General features: G+C 51.1%; 1 protein-coding gene across 9 annotated transcripts in view; it reads left to right on the top strand.

Annotated features, from left to right (window-relative positions):
- The window catches only part of Pde2a (phosphodiesterase 2A), a 90,242-nt gene that overhangs the window by 44,511 nt on the left and 25,527 nt on the right, over window positions 1–20,204 (top strand). For all 9 annotated transcript variants that reach the window (XM_029479520.1, XM_029479517.1, XM_029479518.1 and 6 more), the window contains 2 exons: window positions 14,636–14,725; window positions 17,812–17,900. In XM_029479520.1, the coding sequence (XP_029335380.1) occupies window positions 14,636–14,725; window positions 17,812–17,900 (179 nt within the window). The remainder of the gene's footprint in view (window positions 1–14,635; window positions 14,726–17,811; window positions 17,901–20,204) is intronic.

The following is a 20,204-nucleotide window of genomic DNA, read 5'->3' on the forward strand; positions in this document are numbered from 1 at the left end:
TTGTGTGGCACTCTGAGGTACTAAGTGCGTGAGACCTTGTGTGTGACTCCGAGGATAATGATGGGTACATAACAGGTGTGACGTCATGAGAATCAAATACATAAACCTGAGGAAATGACACTGTGTGGTAATAGGTGTGGTCTTGAGCTTGTGGCCATGAGGCCCAGTGTGTGCCCCAAGGATATGATATGATAAAGCCAAATGTGTGAACAAGGATATGACAGGAGGTAACATCAAGTGTGTGAAAATGGTTATGATGCATGCAGCCTTCGGCCTGGCATTGCATGTGTGATGTGTAATGGTCATGACAAAATGAAATGTGAACCCGCAATGCCGAGTGTGACCATGCTGTGGGAAGAGGCAGGGAAGTGGAACAGTACAATAGGCAGTTGGAAAGATGCCCAAGTGCTGTATGTTGTGTGGTGAGTGGAGTGGCCCAGCAGGGAGCTGGGCAGGCCCTGGGAGCCTCCTGAGAGCTGAAACAAGCCTTTGAGAGGGGTGCAGGCTGAAATGATTGAACACATTGATAACTTTGGAGGTGAGAGAGAAGGCAGAGACTGTCATCATATGGGCGTGAGAGGATAATAAGAACCCCAGAAGTGGGCTGGCAAGACAGCATAGCTGGCAAAGTGCTTGACCAGTATGAGGATCTACATTTGATCCTTCCACACTGGAAAAAAAAAAGGTATGGCAGCCTGCATCTGTGATATTGTTCCTGGGAAGGCAGAGACAGGAGAAACGCTGGGGCTTGCTCACCAAACAGCCAGGCTGAACGAGGGCCCAGGGCCACAGTCAGTGAGAGACCCTGGTAGAAGAGCTAATGTGGAGAGTGGTTGATGAAGACACCTGAGGCTAACTCTGACTTCCATGCATCTCTGCATGCTGGCGCGAACACTGAGACTCAGCTATGCAGAGGAGGGATGGAGTTGCTAAACGGAAGGCACGGTCAAGGAAGAGAAGACATTTTTCTTGTGGAACTTTTAATTTTTTTTTTTTTTTTTTTTTTTGAGACAGGATCTCATTATGTAGCCATGGCTGGCCTGGAACTCACAATGTAGACCAGGCTGGCCTGGAACTCACAATGATGTAGACCAGGCTGGCCTCAATCTTACACGGATTCTCCAGCTTCTGTCTCTTCTTCCCGAGTGCTGGGATTATACCTGCCTCCAAATAAAAATGCTTTAAGCACAATACCATAAAGAAGAATACAGCTCACTGTCCAGTCACCCAGTGGCGACACTGGTCACCACTTAGTCATGTGCAGCTCACGTTTACTCTCATCAACTTTGTAGCCCCTCTTCATTTTTGTTTTCAATTTTCTTAAGTTGAAAAACCATTTCATTGCAGTAAAATATGTGCAGAGGAGTTTTCTGTCCTTAAATATATTCACACTGGGGAGGCAAAGGAAGGTACGTCTCTGAATTCCAGGCCAGCTTGGTCTGCAGAGCAAGTTCCAGGGCAGTCAGGGCTACCCAGAGAAACCCTGTCTCAACAAACAAACAAACAAAAAAAAAACCCAACAAAATTGTTTACATTGTTTCTGAAACAAGCTCCAAACTCTTTCCATCTCCCAAACAAACTCTACCTGTGGAAAAGCCTTCTGCCCGCCCCAGACCCTGGTAAGCTCCTGCTACTTTCTAGTCTCTAGGGGCCTCATCTGATTGGAATCATGCAGTGTGTGTCTTTTGGGCAACTGGCTTTCTCTCACTGAATATATTGTCCTAGAGGTCCATCCGTGTTGGAACACTTGACAAGGCTTTCTTCCTCTTATGGCCAACTGATTCCAGTGCACACCTTCTTGCTCATCTGTTTGCCCACTTATGGCCACTCGTGTCATTTTCCACTGTCTAGGTGCTGTGATATGGCACCTCTGAACACGGGCGTGCAAAGATCCCTTCAATACTGTGCCTCGATGACCTTGGCTATATAGCAGTAATCACTTTTGCTGGACCATGTGGTAAAGATCCACAATTGATTTATATGGTTTCTTTTTCTTTTCTTTTTTTTTTTTTTAGTTTCTTTAAAAAAAAGAATTACCTTTTATTTGTGTGTGTGCATGTGTACCTGTGCTTGTGTGTGTGCATATATATACCATAGCACACACATGGAGGTCAGAAGACAGCTTGCAGGAGTCAATTCTCTCCTCTGCCATGTGGATGCCAGGAATCAACTCAGGGTTGGTGGCAAGCACCAACCTGTTTGCAGGCCTGTTTGCGTTGAATGCGTGATCTTCTTGCCTGGGCCCACTGGGTCCTGGAGTTACAGGTGTGCACTAGCACACTTGGCTGTGTTATTGGTTTTAGGAATGGCCACATCATGTCTCCCTGCATCAGTTTCTGGTCCTCCCCATGGTATATAAGGGTGTCTGTCTCTCCACACCTTAGCCATACCCCCACTCTTTTCGGATTTCTCAGGTAATAGCCTTCAGAATGGGTGTGACATGGCCTCTTGCTGTGGCTTTCATTTTCTTTTCTACACAATTGGAGATGTTGCGCATCCTTCTGCACAGCCAGCCTCTGTGTATCTCGTGAGTGTCTTTTCTAGGGAAACGTCTACTCAAGTCCTTTGTTCATGCTTTAGGTTGGATTGTTTGCTTTCTGTGGCTGTTGGGTCACAGGATTTCCTTATGTGGTAAATCTTTATTAGATACAAAATTTGCAAGTATTTTCCTCTCATTCTGCGGGTCATTTTGCTGAAACATTTTTATTTTATTTCATTTAACTTAGATTCTGTCTTGCCCTTCTCAACCCTTCTACCCAGTGTTCCCCCTGCTATTTTCAAACCACACTTATTCCTTTATTCTTTTATTTATGGGGGGGGCAGAGAGGCCCTGAGGTGGCAATGAAATGAAACAGTGTGGCACAGAGCCAGCATGGAAACCTATCCTAGAGCTGTGACAGGGTGCAACACTGGCCCGATGTGATGTGTGACACAGAGAATGTGAGACATCCCCAGCGGAGGTGACAGGAATGAATCACTGTGTGACAGTCAAGGTGGGACACTGTGGACACTGGAGCCACCCTGTGTCAACGACTGTGTGGGACCTGCTGTGAGAAGGTCACAGTGATTGTGTCCATGTGTGATATCTTGGGGTGATGTGTGTGGCACAGGGCATAACTCTGTGGGAGTGAGAGGGACTGGAGATGCTTCGTGAGCGACTGTGTCTGGGGTCAGTCGCAGTCATACTTGCTGACGTCAGAGATGGGGGATAGATGACATTGTAGTATGGACAAAAGACATTTTCAGCTGGGCTAGAAATAGTGTCTGTGACCAGGTGTGAGGAGCCCTCCCTGCTCCAGATACCCGGGAAGGAATCACAGGAGAGGCTACCTCATCCTGGTAGAAGGTTTCAGAAGCTGACCATGCCCACCAAAGGCAGTGCTGTAGGTTCTCACTGAAGCTCATCATTTTATTTGTTGAGCCTCAGTTTCCCCCAAGTACCACATAAGGCTATTGATGGGATTATAGGAAGTAATCTCCCATACCAGGTTCTGCCTCTTGGGGGTACTTCTCCCTCAAACCTGGACCTTCATGGGAGCTGATGGGAGCACCCATGAGCACCTGTGAGAGGTGTGCTCCCACTGGAGCACCTGTGAGAGGTGTGCTCCCACTGGAGCACCTGTGAGAGGTGTGCTCTCATGCCCTCAGTCCTTTTGTCTTTCCCTGTTCACTTTTTCCTGTCCCTAGTTCAGTGTTGTGGCTTCTATTTGTTCCTGCATTCCTTTCTTCCAGACTCCTGCTGTACTCACCAGCCCATGAGCCTCCAGCACAGGTTCCTGAGGCCTCATTCAATTAAGACCGATGCAATTTGCTCATGGAAGGAAAGAAAAAACATAATTTGGTTAATCACACCAGTGGGGGATCTGGACCTGCTGGGGAAAGCGGGGAAGGGTAGGAGACTCACACAAACAGCTGAGGACATAGGTGTCCACCGCTTGTCCCAGGACCCTGACTACTCCTTCAGTTTCTTTTAGGAATCAACAGAGTCCAAACTTGGGTCATCCAAAACCTAGCTGGAGGCTATGATACAGGAGTCTGTCCCCAACCCTCTCACATACACACTGGTGTCCCTGGTTGAGTTTCTACCTGACTCTGGGCCTGCTTCCTAGTACATGAGAGTTGGGTTGAGCTGTCTCAGAGCCCCCAGGCTGGGCTAAATGGGCCCAGTATCTCGGCTGCAATTTGTGCCCCTCATGGCTCCTGTAGGACATTCTTCCTTGGCCGTGGAGATGGAGGGTTCAATGTTGGGTCAAGGCAGGAGAGTCCTAGGAGTTAGGGAATGGAGGGAGGGTTGTCCTGCAAGCCTCATCTAAAATGTGGCATTCTAATTCGAGTCAGAGTCCCTCTAGTCCCCAGGCTGTCCTGGAGGTGGGGCAGGGAGAAAGGGACCTGCAATTTGCTTGTTTTCTTCAAGGTCAGTGCATCTTAGCCATACATATTATCTCTTGGCCTCCAGAGGAGCTGAGACTGGAACTGGGGCTCTCTCTCCTCATGCAGACTTGCCTTTCTCGACTTACCCAAAGGTGGACCAGCCACCTACAGTCCTCTGAGACAAACCTTGGTAGATTCTAGCTCTGGGGAAAGTATTGTTTGCTGATCAGACCATTGAAGCCAGGGAGGTTGTTTGGTTGGTTGGCTGTGTGGCTGTTTTGTTGTTGCTTTTTAAGATCTGTTGAGCACATGTGGCATGTGCTGGAGAAGAGAGGTGGGTCCTGCTCTCAGGAAGGCGACGGAGGAGAGGAGCTGTGCATATGGCAGAGACTCTGACTCTGGAGATGCCAACACTCAGCAACAGACTCATATGCTCATTTAGACACAGGACCAGCCACCAGGGCATTCATGATCTCCCATAGAGCCACACACTCATGAACATAGCAGACTCAGTCAGCCTTAAAGACTGTATTCATGCCTGCCTAGACACATAGGGCCACATGGATACAGCGGATACATGGATACATGCACTTTGCTCTTCTACAGCTTTCCACAGAAGCATAGACCACATACTTTCACACCACAGATGTTTCTCTCATGACCCAAGGGACATATTCCGCTATGGTCATGTGATGGTCCTTAGGGACACACTATTATGGATGGCATGTGTTTAGGTCACCAGTAAAGTAAGAGCTCCCAGCTCTCCAAAGACTGAGGGGTTAAAAAAAAAGCCAGTTCTGATGAATGTACCCAGAGTTTCACAACAAGAAAATAGTCTCAAATGCTGTAAGAGTCTCCTTTGCAAAATAAAACTTGTTTTGCATCACCCAGAGGGTCTGAGGCTCTGGGAGGAGGGCATTGTCTTTCAGAGACCCCTGGCTCACAATCACCCAACCCTGGTGTGTATGGAACTGTGTAAGCATGTGTGTCTGTGTGTTTGTGTGTCTGAGTGTGTGTGTGTGTGTGTGTGTGTGTGTGTACATGTATGTCTGGCCCCAGCTTCCAGGCCCTGAGGATATGAGGAGGGAGAGTGGGAGAATTTCTGCAGAATCCGGATGTTTGTTCTCTAGCTTCTGGGCCCTCCAAAGGCAAATAAATAGCTTTGGATGCCAGCCTGCTACTGGGTGGGGCTGGATGAGTGCATGAAGAGCCTGCTTTTGTCCCTGGAGCCCCACCAGCTGGGATCCTGTACATCAATGCACAGTGACGAAGGTCCTGGCCAGTTTCTGCTGTGCCTTTCTCTGGGGATTGGTTCTCTCAGCTGAAAAATGGAGGTAGGGAGGAGGTGAGTCCCTTGGAGATTGAGAGAGACAATGACACTTGGGATCTAGAACAAATGAAAATAGGATGGCGGGGGGTGGGGGGGTGGAGACCTGGAGGGGACAATGAGAGCACAGATGCAAGACATGGGGCCCCCAGAGCCTACAAGGTTTCCCCAGCAACTCCATGGTTCCCTGGAGGATGTGCTGGGTCCCTGAGGCCTAGCCCCTGCCCTGCTATATGTAAGGAGCAGGGAGAGAAGAGATAGAGATGAGAGCCAGGGAACCAGACAGGCTCCTGAACCAGGCCAGGGCTGGGCCTGAAAGGTCACAGGAGAAGAGAGGATGCTGGGGTGTAGGAAATGGGGGGACAAGGGTGCCAATCTGAAAGGGAGATAAAGAGGGTCAGGGGTGAAAGTCACCCATTGAGCAAAGGCCTGAGTTTGAAGAGACTGGGCAGAGAAGGAACTCAAACGTCAGCGTCCTCTGCTCTGGATGCTGCTCTGGAGCTGCCATGGGAATGTTGCCAACAGCTCCTCCCAATCTAGGAACCCAGACCTCAGAGGAACAGGGAACAGGGCCACTCCACAGGGGAGTGGGAACTCGTGGGTCACACTTATGTTTTAGCAAAGTGCTGTGCAGGGTGAGGGAGCCCAGAGAGAAACAAAGACAGGAGCATGCCTGAGATGAATCCTCTCCAGAAGATTCCTAACACCAGCCCCCCCCCCCCAAAGAAAGGCTATTTTTAGGAACAATAAAAGTGCTCACACATTCCAGCAGGGGCAGAGAGAGTGAAAAGAAGGGCAGGAGTCAGCGTAGAGGAGGAATCTCTCCTCCCTAGGTTTCCTTAAAGGGTTTCCTTGTATGTTGGGGGTCTTCCCCGGCTGGTCCTGGCCTCACCAATCCTGTCTCCTATCCCCTTCTGACTCTCATGTGTTTCTTTGTTTCTGAATTGGTCTCTGTCCCTGTATGTCTCATAATCCCATTCTCCTGGGATTTGGGGAACAGTTGGGACGAGCCAAGTTGTGAGGATGGAGCCAAATACAGTCAGAGGAGGAAGCAACATGAGGCTGTGGAATCGACATACACCAAGGAGACACACCAAGACAAGCAGACACAGGGGTCCCTGGGGAGGTACTGGGAGGGCTGGAGACACTCAGGACCAACCACCAGGCAGGTACCAGGGGACACTCAGTTCTCTGCCCAGCACCCCTGGTCAGCCCTTCCTTCCTGCCCTTCTGTAAGCCATACATCACCCTGTGTCAAGTCAGTGCCATTTAGCATTTATTATCTATTGTGGGCACAGGAGGGAAGGGGACAATGGAAGAGCGGGAGACAAGAGACTCCACCCAGGCCTAGAGAGAGACACCCAATCCCATTCCAACACTGGAGAGATGACAAGTCTATCCCTTGGCCAAAGCAGGACTTGAGAAGTCCAGAGTCACAGGAGAGAGGGCCTTGCCCCAGGCCTTTAGGGGAGAACCTGGATATTTTTTTTGTCTCCTCTGACCTTCCATACACCCCATACCAAACTGGGCATCCAATGTCATGACACCTGAGGTCTAAAGACACTGGTCTCATAGGAATTCCCAGGAGGACTGGGGTGGAGACAGGTGTCCCCATGTAGATGACTTCCTTGAATAAGAGGTGCTGCTCACCTGCTCTTCCTGGGACCGTAGGCTTTTCCCACTTGGAGATGATCCTGAAGAGCAGAAGGTCTCCTGGCTTGCCAGATACCTTGAAAATGCTGTCAAAAGTTCTCAGGGTAAAGCATCCTCTCATTCCATGGGCTGTTTGTCTGCGTCTCTCATCATGCCAGACTTGGGATACAGAGACCGCCATTGTCTCCCCGCCAGGGGCCTCCAGGAACTCCACCTCTCTGCTCAGGAGGTCACTGGCCTCCACCATTTCTAGGCTCTTGTTGGAGACTAGATGATGCTGAGAGCAGAAGAGCTATGGGACAGTCAGGATGCTGTCCTTTCCCCCAAAACTCCTGGCCTGATGGGGGGGGCAGAGAGGGCAGAGTGGCAAGGTGATGACACAGCACCGGGAAGGAGCATCCATCAAGTTGTGAGGGTCTGGGTGAGCAGACCATCACTGGCTCTCTCACCCACCCACTCTTGTCTGACCATATCTTTGCCCATCTTTTCCTTTGACATACTCCCTTTCCTGACACTGGTCCAGCTAGTCACTCGACATTCCTTTCTCGTGAGTGGACCATTATGTCTGACTTGCAGAGGCTTCTGGGCTTGCTGGGTCAAGCTCTGGTCCTATCTCCAAGGCCACATGAGAGGTGGGGTCGTAGACATTCAGGCTCATAGAAACCGGAGCAGGAGGCCAGCCAGTTCACCGAGACCCTTTCTCGGGGTATTGATTCCCAGAGTCTCTTCTTTCTTGTACACCCCGGGGAACAGTGTACTCAAGCTTCCTTGATGCCTGAACATCTCCCCAGACGCAGCTCTGAGTCACTGATACTTACCACAGTCCCCAGTGACTGTCCCACTATATTCAATTCAACTCTCATGGTCACAGAGGCAGGAAGGTTAGAGATCACAGGAAACCAAGATGACTGGGGAAATTGTGAGGAGACTATGGCGACATGCATGGGGGCTGGGCTTTGCTGGTTAGAAACCTGAGGGCTATGGGGACAGAGTGGTCCTACTGTGTGGAGGAGGCAACTGAAGATGGGGAGGGTGAGGAGAAGTCAAAGCCTGACCCAACTCAACATAATCTTAAATCTTCCAGGCCAGGGCCATCACCCCCTCCTGATACTGGCCTCTTGTCTCCCTCCTCTTTCCATTTTCCTAATCCTTCCCTTCTAGACCGGAGTTAGATAGTCTGGCTGCTTCTCCTTCCTACTCTCCATCGCCACACTTGGCCCTGGATGGCTCTAAAGGGGTCAGTACATTGGGAGTACTTGGGGTAGAAGTTCAGCCTGGTTGGGGAGGAGTGGGAAGTCCAGGGGGGACCAGCTATGGTAAGGGATGAGAGAAGCCAACAGTTGGCCCAAGGGCCCCCTCAGGGAGTGGAAGTTCCCCTGGGAGGCGCCAGAACAGGCGCAGGTGTATTCTACAGTGCACGTGTCTCCAGTGTGGCTCGGAGGCTGGAGACGCGGCCCTGTTGGAGTAACAACTGAAGCCAGAGTCTTCGAAGGGTGGTGGGCTAAGAGGGAAGAGGGCATGGTGGGCAAAAGAAAGGGGGTGGGGGGAGAGAGAAAAGGAGGACAAGGGGGCCCCTTCCTATAGTACCTTGAGCTCTTGAGCTGCAGGTGGCTCTTTCCACGCGCCCCTGTGTCACCAACTCAACGATGGCCACAGCTCCTTCTCTCCTTTCTCACCCTTATGCCTCCTCTCCTTGGGGATATTTCTGTGGAGTCTCTTCATGTGGGGGGGCGAGTAGCATCCAGCTGACCCCATGGCTACTCTCACTGGAGAAAGGATCTACCTTCCCTACATCCCGGTCTTTACACCCCTGTGCCTCTAAAGTGGGGTGAGTGAAAGGCACCTCTCAGGCCAGCAGCAGCAGCAGCAGCTAGAAATTGGGGAGTTGGTAATGAAAATTCATCAACCTCTTCCCAGACCACCTGATACAGAAATTCTGGGGTGGGGACAGCACTGTGTATTTCAACAATCCTCCAGGTGACTCTGGGCCTTGCTGTACTTTGGAAACCACTGAGGGACATCTGCAACCACAATCAGTCCCTGAGAAAGGTACCTTCCCTTCCCCATAGCCAGAGTCACTCAGGGCATTGACTTATGAGGTGGCTCACTTGGCATCTGGGTTGCCCAACATCACCTAGTCTCTTTCCTTTCTTTTTGCTTCCGGCCCAGCTCAGCCTTGCTATTGGGAGGTCGTCGATGCAAGTGTTAGCACACACAAGCAGCTCTTGTAATATTTTCAGGTGACAGGTCTGCTAGAAACAGCTCTTTGGGCAGGTGGCAGGCGTGGGCGGTGGGGAGGGAAAGGATCCACCTTCTCCTGCTTCCTCTGTTTTCTGCCTTGTGTCTGGGCAGCTGTGAAGAGCCAGAGTGGAAAACTGGGCTTCTGGACTTGGGCTTGGGCTAGGGACTTTCCTATTCTGAGTTTCAAGGAGTCCTCTTAAATACTTATACTAAGTACCCTAGCTCTGGCTAATGGAGGTGTGCTCTGGGCACGGAGATAGATGCACTCCCCATTCTCCAGGAAAGATTAGGAAATGTGTGCATTGCTCTCCAGAACAAGAGGATGGAGATAAAGAGGGGGGCAGGTGGCATCTGCTCCAGGCTCCTGGTTTTCCCCACCATGACCACTTTCTGGCGCCTCTATTCATGGCTGCACTGTTTGTTGGTGTTCTCCCCCCATGTTCTCAGGGTGATTTCTTGGAGATCTGGGGGAGGAGTGGGCAGGAGAGACAGGAGTGATGGGGGTGGGGATATGCAGGAAAGAGAAGGAGGGTGGGCAGAGAAGCCTTCCCGGAGAGAGAGAGCCAGGATGTGGAGGTGGAAATGACATGGCAAGACAGGAGAGCAGTGTGTGACAGATGGACATCGCCTAGGGTATGATGGGGAGAGGCAGAGAAGCACTCGGAGGGACCAGAAGAGCCTGACCCAGAGGGATGGATGGAAAGAAGCAGACAGGCAGAGGAGCTCCCAGGGAATCTCCCTTTGGAGGAAGATATCAGATTCCAGTCTGTGAGGTCAGCCCCTAACCTCAGGCCAGGAGGAGACTCAGAGCAAGATGGATCGGCAGAAATGGTTCCAGGGTACAGTTTGGTTCTTACTCTGGAGTCCCACGTTATTACTTTCTTGTAGGGAGTCCAGGTGCCAGCAGCAGGGAGAGCAGATGGCAGGTCTGTGAGTTAGGAAAGACATGGAGGGTTATAGACGTGGAATAAGACAGCATCTTCTGTCAGTGACCCCTGACTCAAGGCCATCTGTCCCTAAGGATGGCCCCAAAGGAGAGAAGACCAACATTTCTGGTTTCATATGATCTTAGGAAGGAGTTAGAAGCAATTCAGTCTGGGCCCTCTGCTCTCCCCAATCGAACACACAAATGCTGATTCAGGCCCAGGTTTCAGAAAACTGGCAACCTCCCAGGTTTCAGAGAAACCCTGGTTCCAACAGCATTGTCCCCTTTCACAGTACCTAGGGAGAAAGACCAGCACACAGAAATGGCGCTGTCTGCGGTGCTGATGGCAGTCTCAGCCCACAGCAGCAGGTAGAGAGCCGCGGGTAAGGGAGCTGCAGAGAGCAAAAGAACTCTGTCCATTCTTCCACCTACTGTCCACAGACTACCACTGACCCTTCACCTATCCTCCTACCCACCCACCTACCTGCCTCCCGTCCATTTTCCTATCTCTTTACCCATTTGTCCACCCACCCACCCATTTCCCTTTTCCCTACCTATCTACCCACCTATCCCCCATCTAACTTCTCTAATCATTCATTTATCCATTGATTTTTCTCATCTGCTCATCTGTTCACATACCAACCATCTTCCCATTTTTTCAGAGTCATCTATCTACTCATTTTCTACCCACTTGCCTATCTACCCATCCATCCACTCATCCATCAACTCAACCATTCATCCATCCAGTCATGCACCCATCTACCCACCCACCTATTTTCCTAATCACTCACTCATCTACCCATCCACCCATCCCATGCATCCCTCCATCCACCTACCCACTCACCCTCATCAAATTAGACCATAAAACCACAGAACTAGAGGTGTCACAGAGTGGAAAGACTCTTTTACATTCAGGAGGAAAACAAGGTTCGGAAGAGAAAGGGGTGTGTCCAAGGCCACATGGAGCCTCTGTTGTCAATCTGGGACAGGGCTGGAAACCTTTGCTCTTGTCTGTAGCCACAGGTCTCCCCTGGGGTCTGGGAAATTGCCTGGTTGTTATGCTGATATTTACTCTGGTATTTGTTCACAAAAGCTGCCAGGACAGGAAATGGGACAGCCTCCACCCACCAAGAGCAAGGACTCTTGTGTATGTGCACACGTGCTATGTTCCCCCACCCCGTGTGTGTGTGTGTGTGTGTGTGTGTGTGTGTGTGTGTGTGTGTATACTCCTAAGTACTAGTCCTGACTGTACTCATTGGACGTATGACTGTATTTCTCTGTCTGTGCCTATATGAGCCATCTACATGGAGGTGTGAGCTAAGGTGTACACTTGACAGCCTGCCTATGTGGCACATGGTTGGGAGGGGGCGAGGGAGGCCAGACAAACAAGTGGGTAAAAATGGCTGTTTTTCCCTCCCTTGAGAGTCCTGGGGTGCTAGGCCTGTGTGAGGCTGACTCCCTACTGTGCCTCCATTTCAGAAATTGCCCCATTTCCTCTTCACAGCTGCTCCCTCCCCCAAGGCTGCAGCTCTGTCCTGTGCCCAGGCAGGACTCGGAATGTAACTCCCCTCCCCCAGCTGGTGTAGTGGAGGTTAAGTTACTCTCAGACCCTTGTGGTGGGGTGGGAGGTGGGTGTGCATTTGTGCAAGTGGCATTTCAGCGAGCTGTACAGGCCCCTCTGAGTGGCCTGTTTCCCTCAATCAGTCCCACAGCTAACAGCTCATTCTTGAGCAGGTCAGACTCCAAAGCAGATGGAGAGATGGCTGCCAAGCCCGGAGCCTCAACTCTACTAGTCTGCATCCTATTTACCCGGCCAAGGATGGAGAACCCCTCCTTGCTGGTGCCCCAACTCTCCCCAAGTTATCTTACCTCATTCCCTCCTCCTCCACCACCACCACCACCATTTTCTTGCCCTTGGCCTAAAAAGCCAAAGAAAACTGATCAATCAGAACTAAGGCCAGACAAGTAGCAACCAAATGGAGTAAAGGGCAGCTCAAGGCATCCACCAATCAAAGCAAAGGGCAGGTTGGGGAGCTGGCCAATCAGAACAAAGGACACACTGACTTCTCTAAGCCCTTGGGGTGTGAGATGGGAGATGGGAGTTGGGTGCTGTGTATGCTCAGATAAGGTGGGAGATCTGGAAATTTGGGTAATTTCTGGCCTACCACAGATGGGCCATTGTTTTTCTTTGAGCCTCAGTTTCTTGATCCCTCAAATGGGGAGACAGTTACTGCAGCCTGTGGCTTCAGAAATTTCTCTTGCGTGGAAGGCTTCCTGCATTGCAGTGGCTGCCACTCCCATTTCCCTAAGCACACCCATGGCAGATGTCACCAAAGTCAGACCCTCTCTGGGTCCCTCTTGGCAATCCTCCTGCCTCCAGACAGGAATAGAAATCCATGGACACCAAGACCTGGGGCCTTGTCCTTGAAGCTCCATTCTAGAGAGTGTGGGTCAAGAAAAAAATTTTTTTTGAGATTTTCTGGGTATGAAATCTTCCCTCTGTGGTCTTTAGCCTTAGGCTTGGAAGCACATAGAATCCTGTGACAGTGCTGATGTGGGGGTCTCTGGTCTGCTACATGAGGAAGTAGCTGTTGCCATGAGAACCTAGAAGGGTCTGACATCATATTGGGTGTCTTCAAGGATATGGGGCTCTATGTAAAGGCAGCACTGATGCCTGAGGGTTGCAAGTAGGCAGACTTAGGGATTGTGTTGTCTGGAATCAACTGCTTCCAGGGTCCACAGTGGATAGACATCAACCATGACCAAGATGCGGTACACCCTGACAGGTGGGAGAGACCAAAGCAAGGTCTGGGCAGGGCAGGGAAGGCAATGCCTGTGATTGCCCCTCCCACTGGGAAAACAGCACGTGTGTGTGTGTGTGTGTGTGTGTGTGTGTGTGTGTGTGTGTGTCTGTAGCCAAGGAGACTTGGCAGTGGCATTTGGAGCTGACACCAGTACCCCCACCCTTCACCTAGTGGCCTCAGCCTTTGCAGTGAGGCTGTGCTGGGAAGAGGTCCCTAATATCCCATTGAATGATGCCAGCTTCCTGTAAAATCGTTTGGGTCCACTGGCCATTCAGGGACCACAGAGTTTAATTCTCCATTCTGGGGTGTCTGAGGGTGTGAAGTTAGTGACAGAGAAGCTTTAGGCTGGGCCTCCCTGAGCTACCCAGTCTTAGCCACATGCTGGATTTGGCTTTCTAACTCTTACCTTGAAAGGAGCATATCATTGGGATAAATCTCATCTTGTTCGTATTTGGGACACAAAGGAATTGAGGATGGCTTAACCAGATTACAAAAGTGAGGACTTTGTACACCCCCTATTTGGGCTAACAACTGCCTATGAATATAACTCTGGTCTTGCAGCAGTTTAGTCTTTACCAACATTCTATGCATTCTGTGGGGTCCTCCGGCAGCCTCAGCTCAACATCGTCTTCATAGGAATGGGGCCCACACAGACCCACAGGGAAGACGTCAGGAAGGACTTCCAAGGGTTGGGGAGAGGGCACAGCTGAGTGGGTGGTGAGTCACCATTCTGCTTTGGCCTTGCTCCCCTGTTCCGTTACCTTTCTCTTTGATCCCCTGTGGCTCTGGCCAAGTTAATAGAGCAAGAAGAAGAGACCTTTGTTGTCTCAGTTCCGGCTCTCCAAGGACGAGCTCTATTCCCGGGAGGGGAAGGCTAGGAGGCAGTCAAGGCTGACTTTGCCTTCGTAGCCTGCAGTGGCCTGAGTCTGTGGTGCCTACCTTTTGTGCTCAGCTGATCCCAACCCCCATGCTTGCTGCTTTCCACCCTAACTCGGCTGAAATTGGGGTATGGCCACAGTTCCCCCAACGTATCGATGCCAGAGTTGTTGCTGTCCTAAGGACAGGAAACCTGTGTTGACTCTTGACTGACTTCATAACTCTCTGTGAGGCCTTCACTATGCCTCTGGCCCATTTCCCAGCCTCAGTCTCCCCATATGCAAAGTGAGGGGACTTGGGCAGTCTTTGGCCTTAATACTGCTGGAGTCTGCTGCTCTAAACTCAAGTATCTAAGTCTCACCCCACAGTCTCCAGGCCCAGGACTCTGCCTGGGCCACCAGGCAGAAAGAACCACTTATACTCTTTCTTTTCTTCCAGGATGCTTTGCTGAGCCTAGGCGCTGTTATCGACATTGCTGGCCTGCGACAGGCTGCCAGGGATGCCCTCTCAGCCGTGCTCCCCAAAGTGGTAAGCTGTCTTCCCTTCCTGCTCCCCCCCATGCTCTCAGACTTTGTCCAGCTCTGAGCTCACTATGACAGACATATGTGTAGCAGGAGAGAATGAGGATAGACATCAAGAACTCCCGGATATCAGACCTTGGAGTCCCTAGAGGACTCACTCTACATGTGTGAATCTAGTATTGGATTAAAGGAGGAGGCTGGGGGCTGGAAAGATGGCTCAACAGTTAAGAGCACTGACTGTTCTCCCTTAAGTTGTGAGTTCAATTCCCAGCAACCACATGGTGGCTTACAGCCATCTATGTAATTCAATGCCCTCTTCTGTCCGGCATGCAGGTGTCCATGCAGACAGAGCACTCCTACATATAATAAATAAATCTTAAAAAAAAACACAAACCAAGTACAAGGCTGGAGAGTTAGCAGTCTTTAAGTCTCTCTCTTGTCCCATCACAACACTATGAATGTGATGATAGGTCAAGGGGCAAGCAGGGTCACCTGAACCCTGAGTGCCTTGTTTGGGGTGTTATATACCTCCCTGGCCCTTGGCACTTCTGGCTCCAGTCGCCGTTGCTCATTCTTTAAGCAGGAGGCTGATGAACCAGCTCGTAGGAGTCAGAGCAGCAGAGCCACAGCTGTGCCAGACGGAGGGATGCAGGGAACTTTGAAAAACAGGTTTTGTATCAATATAAGAAGCGTGGAAGACTTCCTGGAGGAGGAAATGTCTAAACTAAGTCCCCTTGAACATCCTTTCCCTGCTCCACACACCAACCGAGGCAGCTTTGGCTTCAGGAAGTATGACCAACTCAGGATGCAGTCTTCCCACCCCAATAGAGCCTATTGTCCCTGGCTCTGAGTGATGGATGACCCTACAGAGGCTCAGAGAAGGAGGGTATTTCACCAAGGACACACAGCATGACAGGGACAAATGGGGCTTGGCATATATGCACCCCTATTCCCTGTCCTCAGCCCTGACTTCCCCAAACCTCCTAGAAGTTCAGCGCCCAGGAGGAGGGCTAATGACTGAGCTTTATTGAGCGTGAAATTGGTAGGAAGTGGGTGGTGTGTTGGCGCCCAAAAATAAATCCTTTGGGAGAGGGTTATGACTGAGACAACATCTGCCCTGGGGTGGAGGAACATCTGGATGGTGAGGGTGGGGGAAGCTGGCAGGTCATAGACTGTGGACCTGCCCTGCAACTGCAAGTCTTGAGGCGTGTGTGTGTGTGTGTGTGTGTGTGTGTGTGTGTGTTGAAGGGAGGGAGTGAGTGACTGGCTTGGTGCCCAGCTAACTACAGCCTGAAGCCCAGGGCTGAGATGACAGCTGAGGTCCAAGAGGCAGTGAGACGCTACTCAAGAGTCCATTGATGGGCTGGGGAGCCCAGGCCTGGGGGAGCCTCCTCTTGACTGTAGGGAGGACTGGGCCCTGGGAGGTGGGGCTTGGAGGAGGAGGAGGGCTGCAGCACCTGGCTTCCTCATCAGCACCCATTGTGGCAGGCAGGCAGCCCCAGTGCAGATGGTGCTGATGTGTACGAAACGAAAAGCAACCCTCCTACCCAGTAAACTCGGCTAAATTTAACCAGGATGGCTGAGTGTGAGGGTGGAAGGCGCGGACATGCGGAAGTAAAGGGTGGCTCCTGCCCCCGCCACCCTAAGACTGCCCACCTTTCTGTGTGGGGAGGATGGACTCTTGGACACTGAGTGCCCTGCTAGGCTCTGAACCTGTCTGAACCAAAAAACCCAACTCGAACCAAAACAAAGAAAACAAAACAAACAAACAAACAAACACCCCAAACCCCAAAACCCAAACCCTCCAGAGCTCCTGATCGGTAAACGAGGAGGGGGTAGCTCTCTTAAAGTGGCTTTGTTCCTAGATTTTGGCTCAGAGGCTGGGCATAGTGGCTCTAGATTATGATCCCAAAGCAGGACTGTCACAAATCCTCAGCCACCTTTAGCCACACAGTGAGTCCGAGGCCAACCTGAGCAACATGAGAAAGCTTGTCTCAAAAAACGAAAATAAAAAAAACCTGAAACAAAACCCAATTCAAGCTTAGACCCCTTTCACAGGGGCCAAAGGGGCTCTGGGCCTTCCCAGAGGCTGCTTCTATCTTCCTTGGTCCTGTAGTCCCTATCTCATGTCAGGACAACTGAACCCAGTTCAGTGTCACGGGAGGTCATGGCAGGGAATCCCCTGTGGAATATCCAAAGGCCACTAAAGCAGCTGGCAGGGTTGTGGCTTCTCGGTCTGCTGAGGATCCCACACTTCCTAAGAAAGAGCCTTCAGCAGCTCCCCCTGAAGCCCTCCCTGCCACCCTCAGCAGAGAGGGTTCCCCAGCCTCCTGGGAGAGTGTGGCCATCCAACAGTCATGGGGATTGGCCAGGACCTCTAAGAGTCCCCGTGTGGGGAAGTAGATCTTTGTGAGACAGCAGTGTCTGCCAGGACAAGGCTTGCAATTGAGACTGATCTAGGGAGGGAAGATTGCTGAAGCAAAAATCTGACAAGCTTCCAGCCAGTGCTTCCGACTCACCGTGGGCAATGGTTGATGTAAAATGTGAACTTACCCTGCGTCTGCTCCCAGCTGTTTCTAAGGCCCTCCAGCCTCACCCACAGTCCTGTGCCCCCTCACCCCACTGTCAGTTCAGAAATGCTCCTTGCTCTCTGTGCCACTTGGCCTACCTCCACTGGTCAGTTCTGAGTCTCACCCACACACCAAGTGCCGCCAGTCATAGCTAAAAGACTGCTTCTTCTGGGAAGCCCTCCAGAGCCCCACAGAATACAGGCAGAGTGCCCTGGCTATAGTTTCTTGGCTTGGATCACCGGGGTATTGGAAGGAGCGTGCATCCTAAGCCAGGGTTGCCTGCATGCCATACCAAGTATGGTTTCCCAAATGCCTGAGCTGGAGTTCAAGGTTTGGGTGCGATTGGCCCACACCTTGGATTGAGGTGATCGGTAAGGAGAGTAACAGATTCCTGGATCTCTGCCTGCCCAGAACCCCTTCCCAAACCACCAAGCTCTGTATCCCGGGCCCCCATGGCCTTGCCATGAATAGACTAGGGCTGGACAGTCTCTTTACAGGGTCTCATATGTACCTTTGGTTCTAGGAGACTGTCTACACCTACCTGCTAGATGGGGAGTCCAGGCTGGTGTGTGAGGACCCCCCTCATGAGCTGCCACAGGAAGGAAAAATTCGGTAAGTCTTTCTTGGCCTGTCCTTTGCCCCCTGGCATCTGCCAAGAGGCCTCAGGGTTGAGGCACCTTCCGATATCATCTGGTCCACCCCCAACTTCAGTCTCCCTGCCAAAGTGGGTCCACTGTGAAGTGATATCTCCTCCTCTGTTAGGGATGTATAGAGTGGGGTGGGTTCTCTCTTCATAGAGTCTTTTATATAGATTTTTTTTTTCTTTTAATACAAAGTCTCACGGTGTAGCCCAGGCTAAGTTTGAACTTACAGTGATCCTCCTGCTTCAGCCTCCCAAGCGCTGGAATTATAGATGAGATCCACCATGTCCAGCTCCCATAGAGTTCTTCTGGGTTGTTGCAGTTTCTCAGAGTGGAGTGGAGGGGGTGGGTAGAAGGGGGCTTCAGCATCTCTCAGTTCCTACCCCAGGGGGCCATGAGCATTACCCGTAAGGCTTGGGCTTAGGATCTCAGTGTACCTGGGCTTCAGGAACATACAGTGACAACTTCCTGTACATAAGACTAGAAATTACTGGATCTCTACTACCTAAGTTCAAATCCCACCTCCTCCCTGTGTACCAGCTGTGTAGCTGTAGGGAAATCAGGCATCCTCTGTCGTGTGATTCCGTTTCGCTTTGCTTTTTGGTGTCATGGTGATGACAGTAGTGTTTATGGGGATGTTGGGAAGATTCGATGATTGTGTGTGGTCTGCTGGGACTATCAGAACCCAGAGCTCAGCACCCGATGGTCCCTGGTACCTCTGAGCCCAGTGAGTTCAGCTGGAAAGGATACATTGAGAGACATGTTCAAGACCACAAGGCAGCTGTGAGGCTCAAGACAGTTCTCAGTGGGGCTGGGGCAGTGACAGCCTCTGTCTGGGTGACCCATCCTTGTTATCTAAAGACAATGGGAGCACTGGGTAAGGAGCAGAAGGCATCGTGGGTGCAGTGCACTGAAGTCAGTTTCAGAAAGCTGGGCTGTTTCGGTCCAGCCTGCAGCTCTTTTGGTAGTGCCAGAGCTACTATCATGGCAACTCTTAGCCATAGGAGTCCTGGGAGAAGTCTGTCTGGAGATGCCAGCCTCATGGTCCTTGATACCTGGGTTCTAGGATGGTGGTCCCACCACCAGCACAGACAGATTCCTTCCCCTTGTTCTGCCACAGTTCTGGGAGGTGGGTGAGGGCTGACACCTTCCCTTTGAGATTCTGCTCATGACTTCTCCTTAGAGGAAGTGAGCAGAGCCACAGTCCCCTGTAGCCTGGGCCCTATCTAGGGGATTTTGCTTTGGACATGGTGACAATAGTGGTATTTCCATCATCATTTGGAGGTGCCACCACCTCCTGCTTTTAACAGTACTGGCAATCAAACCCAGGCCCTCATGCATGCAGGGCTCTACTGAGCTACATCCTCCAATACCCATGCTTATACGTTTATTTAGTGACAGGGTCTCACTACATTGTCCAGGCTAGCCTGGAATTCACTCTGTGGCCCAAGCTAGCCTTACACTTTTTTTCTCCTGCCTCAGCCTCTTGAGTAGCTATACCACCACTAGGCGAGATCTTCTGAATCTTAAAGATTAAAAAAAGCTGGGCTGGGCGGTGGTGGCACGTGCTCTTTAATCCCAGCACCCAGGAGGCAGAAGCAGGCAAATTTCTGTGAGTTTGAGGCCTGGCTCTAGAACAGCTAAGACTACCCAGAGAAACCATGTCTCAAAAACCAACCAAACCAAACCAAAAGAGCTGTAATGTGTGTTGCTTCCCTCTCACCCAGAGTTCTTCGTTTGTTATTGGCTTGCCTCCTCCAGGAAGTCCTCCAGCAGTCAGGGGAGCATCCCTGGGAGTTGGGAAGGATGTACCGAATGGCAGGCTCATGGGACAGGACAAGTTGGAGCCTCCCGTGGAGCGTGCTCTCTCTGGTGCTCCAGGCAGGCCCTCCTCCCTTGGGGAGCTGGTGGTATCTGCAGGGCACAGCTTGGAAGGGCTCCGACACTCTACATTAGCGGTCCGTTCAGCATCCTCCCCATATCCAGTAAAGCCTTTGGAAAAGACAATTAAAAGTAAACGCTCAAATGCAATTAGCCCAGAACTACATGGAGATGGGAGGCTAGCGCCTACTGGGACAGAAAAAAACCCAGGGATTCCAGAAGGCAGAAAGAGCAAGACGGCAGGGAATTGGCATCTCATGGCAAAGAATTTAGAGAGCAGTCAGGCCAGTAAGGACTTGGGCTAGGGTCTCAGGCTGGCACCCTTTTCTTTAATCTGTTCTGCCTGCTCATACCTGTATCTGAGTGAGCTCAGGTCTATCACTAGCACTGATGG

Source organism: Mus caroli, chromosome 7 (assembly GCF_900094665.2).
Source record: "Mus caroli chromosome 7, CAROLI_EIJ_v1.1, whole genome shotgun sequence".
Taxonomy (NCBI): Eukaryota; Metazoa; Chordata; class Mammalia; order Rodentia; family Muridae; genus Mus; species Mus caroli.